The following is an 8999-nucleotide window of genomic DNA, read 5'->3' as shown; positions in this document are numbered from 1 at the left end:
AGAAAAAATTGTCCCCAAAATAAGAGCATATGAAAAGGCCCTGTGGCAAGATGAAGCATATTAGATAACAGTTTTCAAAATGTAGTCAGAGCCCCTATGAAAATAGTCAAAAGGAGAGTCATGATAATATAAGATGTTTCTTTCACTTTTCACTATGATTCTCTTACAGGTATACTATAGAGTTTGCCAGGGGCAACATGAAATGTGATACTGCAACAAATTAAATACAGAGCAGATATGAGAATCCAGTTGTGTTTCATTAAGCCACCCATTAAAGAAGTTTGCAGAAATGTAAAACAGAGCTATTCTTTTTACTAATTTTCTTATGTAGGAATATATAGTTTATCATTATTATTATTATTATTGGTCTCTTAATATGTAATAACCCAATAATGTTACACTTAATAAATTAATAAAGGAACACTTTTTGAAGTTTTAAATTTTCATTTCCAATTATGGTAAGCAACGATAGATATAACACATAAGAACAAAAGCTCATTGGCATCCTCGATAATGAAGAAAAGGAGCCCTAAAACCAAAAAGTTGGAAACTTACTGATAGGAGGAAATTAAAAATGAACAGCGTGACTGAAACAGAGAGTAAGGGAGAAGATGTTCATCAGGGTATTTCTTCCTCTTTCTCTCATCCCTCACACTAGCATTCTGCCTATTTCCTTTCAATCGAAAGAAAATAACTCACCAGGTCTGTCACAAATACATATACATACCTGTGCATGTGTCTGTGTGCATGTGTGTGGCGTGTGTGTGTGTGTGTGTGAGAGAGAGACAGAGAGAGAGAGGGAGACAGAGAGAAATAAGGAAGATGAGCAGTAGCTCATTGGTTCTTAAAATCAGGGCCAGCCACATACTTTGCAAGGCTCAGTGCAAACTGAAAATGTAGAGTTTCTTATTTAGAAAGCAGGGGTGGAGGGAAATACTGTAAAAGATACTGAAATATAATATTTTTGCTTTCTTCAATGATCCCTTTCTCTCTCATCTGGTATTTGTTATTTGCTATTTAACATCATTCTAAGTAAAGAAAAGTAGAATTTTTAATATTATAATAGTGTTTTTATTCATTTTATATAGCACAGTGCCAATTTTAAATGCAAATATAAATTCAGTAAGAAATATCTATTTTTAAAGCGTTATAATTGATTCTAATGTTTGCTGTGGTTAAGAAACACTGAGAAATTCCATGGTTTCAAAGTGTCATAAAACCAATAATCAAAAGTAAGAAAGAGGCCAAGATAGATACCTCTGAGAATAATTTTTAATAGCCACCCAAAATATTTAGCGAATCCAAAATAAGCCACATACGAGTTGGCATGCTTAGGTCCAGATATTTCTTTCTGCATAAGAAATTGATTATTGGGGGTAAGAGGTGGTTTGAAAAATTAACAAAGATATAAGAGAAAGAAAAAAACTATATTGAAGACTCAGAGAATGAGCAAAGCTCTAAACCTAACTTAGCTGAGGAACTAAGAGAAAATTTTGGAAAACATTATGATACCTTCAGGAGCTTGAAATAAAATGTGACCATCAAAGCCAAGGAGTCTAAGAAAAACAAAACAATAAAATGAAAGAATGGTTAGAAGAAACACAAAGATAACAAAGTAAGATTTAAAGGAATATCAAAGAAAGGTTTCAAAGGATACCAAAGTTATAATAGCTGAATACAAAATTTGCATAACACTTTTTAAAGAGCACTACTGATAATGAAGACATAAAATGAAAATGATATACATTTGATGTAGAGAGAAAATTAAAATCAGCCCAAGAATTATGAGTACTTTCAAGAAATTGGGAATCAAAGTAGCAACCAAGACATAATTGAAATAATAAGGTGAACTAAGAAAAATAATTAAAAGAGATCATTGTTGAGAACTATTCAGCTAAGATTTTCATAATTTACAGAAAATCTTATGTAAAGGTAGAGAAAACTAAGCAGCTTCTGCCGCTCCTGATGCTGCTTATGTGCTCGTTTGGTGCGGACCTGGTACCTCTTTTGTGAAGCGGCAGCTGAAGAGACTCCGGCGCTCGCCATGGCCGACGAAAAGCCCAAGGAAGGAGTCAAGACTGAGAACAACAATCATATTAATTTGAAGGTGGCGGGGCAGGATGGTTCTGTGGTGCAGTTTAAGATTAAGAGACATACACCACTTAGTAAACTAATGAAAGCCTATTGTGAACGACAGGGATTGTCAATGAGGCAGATCAGATTCCGATTCGACAGCAACCAATCAATGAAACAGACACACCTGCACAGTTGGAAATAGAGGATGAAGATACAATTGATGTGTTCCAACAGCAGACGGGAGGTGTCTACTGAAAAGGGAACCTGCTTCTTTACTCCAGAACTCTGTTCTTTAAAGACCAAGATTACATTCTCAATTAGAAAACTGCAATTTGGTTCCACCACATCCTGACTACTACCTTATAGTTTTCTCTGTTCTTTCATTTCCCCCTTCCCCATTCCTTTATTGTACATAAAGTAACTGGTATATGTGCACAAGCATATTGCTTTTTTTTTTTTTTTTAACTAAACAGCCAATGGTATGTTTTAATTGACATCAAGTGGAGACGGGATGGGGAAAAATACTGATTCTGTGAAAATACCCCCTTTCTCCATTAGTGGCATGCTCATTCAGCTCTTATCTTTATATTCCAGTAAGTTATTTTGCTCTCACTGTTTTAACAAAAACACACAACATAAAAATCCTTGCATATCTTGTTCAATTGGAGAATTTTAATGTTTTTCATTTATCATTGTAAAACCAAGGACAATTTTATAACTTTTTTGTACGTAGCTGTCACATATAGGGCAATCTGTCTTTAAGTAGGGATAAATTACTCTAAAACAAAAAAGAATCTTAGATAGTTTTCCCTTCAAGTCAAGCGTCTTGTTGTTTAAATAAACTTCTTGGTTAAAAAGAAAGAAAAAACTAAGCAGATTAACCACTAAGGAATTAAAACCAGGTGGATTCTAATGTCTCCAAAATTATACAGCAGAAAAGTAATGAAACAATATACATAAAATTTTCAGAGATATAGGCCCAGTAAAAATATCATTCACTTCTGAAAACAGCAGAAAGACATCCTCAGATATACAAGAACTCAAACATAACATCTCTGTACCTTTCTTGAAACTATCTTGTACAACATACTAAAGATATCAAATGTTAATCGAAATTGAGTCAAAAAATGAAAAAGTCAGGTTATATAAATGTAAATGGTGTACCCCGAGAATAGTTTAGCAAAGTTAAATTTAAATAACTGTTGTTAGTTGGAGTAAAAAGTTGAATGCAAACATCAAAAATAATCATTGTAAGAGGAAATATAAAAGGTGGTATATATTTAGTTAAGAATGGTTATCTGAGTTGCAAACCTCAGACTGTATTAATATTAATGAGAACTACAGCTTTTAATTACTGGAGAAGATAAAACTAAAGAAAACAGTCACATTTTATAGGGCAAATAAAGCACAAAATGAGATAGAGTTAAGATAAAATATTTGAGTGTAGTACAAAAAGTTTACATTCCTCTATTAATCTAAATAGTCTCAAATTAAATTGAGACACAATGTAAATATATGCTGCTTTCAAGAGACCTACCTAAAATAAAGTGGCATTAAAATGTTTTTAAAAGATAGGCAGAGATTTATCAAACTGAAAACAGACTGCCTGCAACAACGGATCTAATAAAATCAAGAACTAATTGTCTACATTAACACATTTTTACTATTCCAATGAATTCTTGCCTAGGAAAATAAAGTTTCAAATAACGTAACTGTTTGTTTCACGAAGTTCTTAAAAATTCATTTACCTTTTCTGCACCTCTCCTTCTTTCCACCAGTAATCCTCAACTAGACCCCAGTGTCTGTTTTTACCTTTGTGTTCATGAGTTCTCATCATTTAGCTCAGAAAATATAATTATTGGGTACTGGGCTTCATACCTGGGTAATGAAATAATCTGTACAACAAGCTCCCATGACACAAGTTTACCTGTGTAACAAACCTTCACACGTACCCCTGAACCTAAAATAAAAGTTCAAAAATAAATGGATAAAAATAAAAATCAATTTATCTGAAAAAGAAACTGTTCAACTTGCCTCCTCCTCAGGCATTAGAAAGGAATAGCCTCTTTCTGAAGAAAATAGATATCTTAAATAGGCAAACTTCTCCATTATCAGACAAATGTTCATTTATCAAGACCCACATTAAAACCCTCATTTTTCTGTGCCCACCAATTATAATTAATATCAGAAACATTGCACAATTCTTCTCAGATCCCTGCATTTAAAAATTTGCTTTAAACCAAACCCAAAACTCCCTAAATATCCATCCATAAGTGATATTCTCCCTTACTATAGTAGGTAATAAACTTGTATTTGCCTAAACTATGTGTTTTGGGGTGAGTTTTTTTTTTTAACTGGCAATCAACAAAATAATCTCCAAAAAAAGTTAACATTTGTTATTGAATAATCTAAACAATGATTTAAAAAACTAGCTGGGCATTACTTTCTGTTCATCAAGAGATATAATCCATAACAAAGATATAATAGTCATAAACCTTTAAGTGCTAAATAACATAGTGTCACATATGAATAAATTTCGAACTGTTAAAAGTGTGGGAGGAAATTGATGGATACAGAACTACAATGGGAGAACTTAACTTTCTGCAGATCAAGTAGTCAAAAAAAGGAAGACAAATAACAGACAAATGCAAATAAAAAGAAAAAATAAGAATGATAACGTCAGACAAAATCAACTTTGAGGGAAAATTTTTAAAAAGTATCATTTTTTATAAGATTAGAATAATTCAACTAGCAATCTTAAATTCATAACTATAGATTAAATTCAGTAAACTACAAGAAAAGCCTTTCCAAGTGTATATAGAACACCAATTTTTTAAAAAATAATAATATATTAAACACTGACTTTTTAAATGATAATATATCCATAATATATAGTAATCTCTACAATAGAGAAATTTTAATTTCCTTAAGCAAATGCTTTTCAAGCCATAGTTGCTAATCACAGTGCCATAGAGCAGGAAATTAATAATTTGTTTTAACTAATCAAAATGAAAATGTAAAACATATATCTACATAGTTATTGGCTTAAAGAGAGAATTAAAACAATTACATCTCATGTACAAAAAATTAGAGGACTACTTATCAAAGATATGAGCCATAGCCAAAGCTACTTTAATCCTAATAATCATTTTTTATTTTCGAAGAATGAAGTTGCTATGGTTTGAATGTGCTCCCCAAAAAGCTTATATTGGAAATTTAAACTCCAGTGCAACAGTATTGTGAGGTGGGCCCAAATGGGAGGTGTTTAGACCATAAGGGATTCACCCTCATAAATGAACGGATGACAATTATAAAAGGGCTTGAGGTTGCAAGTTAGATCTTTTGCTCTCTCATACTGTCTTGTCCTTCCACCTCTACTATGGAGTGACACAGCAAGAGGCTCTGACCAGATGATAGCACCTTGGAGACTTCTCAGCCTCCAGAAGTGTGAGAAATAAATTTATTTTCTTTGTAAATTACTCAGTTGGCAATTTTCTATTATAGAAGCATAAAATGGACTAAGAAAGGTTATAAACACATTATATGCATTTTCTCATTTAGTTTTAACATCTCTTTGAGGGAGGTATCATCATTATTTTTATACATGCAGAGACTGAGGCTTAGAAAGCATAAGCTAGTAAAATAATATTAAATTTAAATTCAGGAATCTATTAAAAGATCATATAACTCAAAGTAAAGATAAATACACACTCACACACACATAAAATTGTGAAAAATGCAGAAAACATGAATTTCATAAAATGCAATATGCATTCCTGATTTTTAAAACTTAAAGCAACTTCATGAACTAGAGTAGTATTTTTGTTAGTATTATTAAAATAGATTACCTATTTAAAACCAAGAGGATTATACTTAAAATTTTTTATGAACTGAATGTTTATGCCCCCAAAAATTTATATATTGAAATCCTAGTACCCAGTGTGATAGTATTTGGAGGTGAGACCTTTGGGAGTTGATTAGCTCATGGGCATAAAGCTCTCATCAATAGAAGTAGTGCCCTTATAAAAGAGACCACAGAGAGCTCCCTTGCCCTTTCCACCATGTAAGGACACAGAAAAATGATGGTCCTCATCTTTTTGATGAGTCCTCATCAGACATTTAATCTGTTGACGTCTTGATTTTTCTCAGCCTCCTTACATTTCTGTTGTTGATAAACCACCCAACCTATGGTAGTTTTTTATCACAACCCAAATGAACTAAGACAAAAGTGAAACCCAAGAGAAGTATTTCCCAACATTTATTTCATAAAAGATTTTTATGAAAATTATCAAGGATTCAGCACTCACATAAGTTTGAAAATGTTTAATGCTATAAAGCCTTCTTCTGCATGTCACAATATATATAAGGCCCTGAAGTTCCTTTAGGTAAAGAAAAATAAACTTTATTTAACCTTGTGTTTCTCCAACTTTCTTGACCACAAAACACTTTTCACACATTTCATCTATTAATATTCTCTCCTGGGCACTTTAGAACAGGCATTCCTATTGAAATACTAAGCCAAACAAGGATGTCTAGAATCATCACATTTAACAGTATTTTATATCTGTAACTCACAAAATGAAATAAAACAGAAATGAGTTAAGTTATGCAAGATGAATGCACTTGTTAAACATGCACATAAAAATAATGACTGCAAGAGGTCTGGTGCAGTGGCTCATGCCTGTAATCTCAGCACTTTGGGAGGCCAAGGTGGGTGGATCACCTGAGGTCAGGAGTTCAAGACCAGCCTGGCCAAAAATGGTGAAACCCTGTCTCTACTAAAAATACAAAAATTAGCCAGTGTGGTGGTGGGCGTCTGTAATCCCAGCTACTGAGGAAGCTGAGGCAGAAAAATCACTTGAACCCCAGGAGGCAGAGGTTGCAGTGAGCCGAGATCACACCACTGCACTCCATCCAGGGTGACAGAGCAAGACTCCATCTCAAAAACAAGTAAAAAAATCTGTAATAAAATACACCAGAATGATAATAGTGGTTATCTCTGTAGAATCAAATGACAGCTGATTGTATTTTCCCCTTTATATTTTCTGTATTCCCTATGATAAGAATGTATTATTTTATAAAAAACATGTTGAGACTCTTTGTCCAAAGCATAAAGGCAGAAAGTTTTTCCAAACAAAAAAAAAATATCAGAATCAAAAATATAAATAGTCTACAAAAATACTGATCAAACCAATGTTAAGCACATCTGAGGCTCTCAACTGAAACCTGTTCAATTGGTCTCTTATTCTAAGCTCATTTGGTATGCAAAAGTGAGAACAAAGAATTATATCACCAGAAAAGAGCAGTTAATTACAAATAATGGAAGAAAAAAAATGTGACACAAATAATCAAGAACTAACCTAAGTAGGAAAACAAGGCAAAGTAAGTCAGCTACAAAAAAGAGCTAATATCTAAGGAAAGAACAAATCAACATTAGTCTAATTATTTGAAATTTCAAAAAAAAAAAAAAACATAAAAGCATAATATCTGAAAAGACAAAAACCAAAAGATGTGCCAAATCCAAAGCCTCTATGTTACGATGCCAATATGCTTCTATAGTCATTAATTTGGTATTGTTTCTTTCTCTATTGCCAGGTGGATTTCTGTTGGCACTCCAACTGTAGAAATATGCCCTTGATTCCGTTTCTCTAAATCAGTGTAATAATTAGAGGCAGAGACTGTCAATCAGTAAGTTAATTCCTGAATTAATCAACTATTTAGTTGTTTAGTTACAACTAACAAACAAGCCAGAATGAAAGGTGAGGTGAAGCAAGAGAAATGGTTTAGTTTATAAAAGAAAGTTAACAGTATGATTATTGTTTTGAATGAGTTAAAATTGATTTTCAAGTGCAAAAACATTCTTAAAACTATTTAAAATGTTAACAAAATATAAGTACTGGCAAAACTTTTAAATGGCCATTTTCTGTCTTCTTTTATCTTAGGCCCAAAAGTTCTAAAACAAAATAAATGACAAGTATTCCCATATTCCAAATCAAGTGCTAAATCAACTAACTGGAAATTGTAAGATCATTGAAAGGTTTTGCAAATCTTAGCACTTCAGCCTCTGAAAATGTATAAAAAGAGTTCAAATTAAGTCCAGAAGAATGAACTTGATTTCTTTGGTTTAAAAAGAAAAATCTGTGACTTTTCCTTCCACCATCCCTCACTCCCATGGGGAAATAAAGAAGGGCCTTTGAGCATCTACTGGAGCACTTGAAATTTGCCCCCTGAAGTTTAAGAAGAAACACAGATTTAAAGTTTGACACGACTCTGAGAAATGTTCAGGCAAAGATCACTGCAAGATTCCAGGCATGAAGGGCTTTAAGAGTTTGCTACTCCGGTTTTACAAAGAAAAAAAAGAAAAATTTCCTATGGCATTCTAGTACTTCACTCTACTGCTTTATCCCCTTTTATCCATCAATTTATTTTTACCTATCCCATCTTCCTATTCACCTACTTCCAGCTCACCTTACCCACATTTAATTCAATGTCCTACCTCTTCTGCACCCAGGCTTTTGTCCCAAGATAGTTCATATGAACAAGAATAGTTTTCTTTCATCCTCTATGCCAATTCCTGGCTGCCATTTTGCCTGCCCTTCGAATAAATATTGAATCTGTTTTCTATTTGAAATGCTAAAAATTCAAGCAATGATCATTTAAAAGCTGAAGGATATCATTTATATTCATCAAATGGTTCTCCTAAGACTTCTGGCTGAAACAGATGACCTTTTCCACTAAAGGATATAAACCTTTTTCCCCAGACAAAATATGAAATGGCTCTGATTCCATACCAACATCAAGATCTATCTCTCTACTGGATCACGGTTCAAATAAAACTAGGCTGCATATTTTTTAAAACACTTAAAAAAGACCCTTATCCTATTCTCTTTCTTCATTTCAATGTCTCACATATCTGTAAAGTG

The 8999-nt window shown here is 32.9% G+C and overlaps 1 protein-coding gene across 1 annotated transcript; it reads left to right on the top strand.

Annotated features, from left to right (window-relative positions):
• The first annotated feature begins 1956 nt into the window (after nucleotides 1-1956).
• LOC112624527 (small ubiquitin-related modifier 2-like) lies at nucleotides 1957-2944 on the top strand. The gene is given in 2 exon segments (XM_025385197.1): nucleotides 1957-2231; nucleotides 2234-2944. Coding segments are annotated over 2 exon segments (285 nt in total). The 5' UTR covers nucleotides 1957-2044; the 3' UTR covers nucleotides 2332-2944.
• Nucleotides 2945-8999: the final 6055 nt, after the last annotated feature.

Source organism: Theropithecus gelada, chromosome 5 (assembly GCF_003255815.1).
Source record: "Theropithecus gelada isolate Dixy chromosome 5, Tgel_1.0, whole genome shotgun sequence".
NCBI lineage: Eukaryota > Metazoa > Chordata > Mammalia > Primates > Cercopithecidae > Theropithecus > Theropithecus gelada.
The sequence above is the reverse complement of the archived record's forward strand: the minus strand, read 5'-3'. Positions and strand labels throughout refer to the sequence as shown.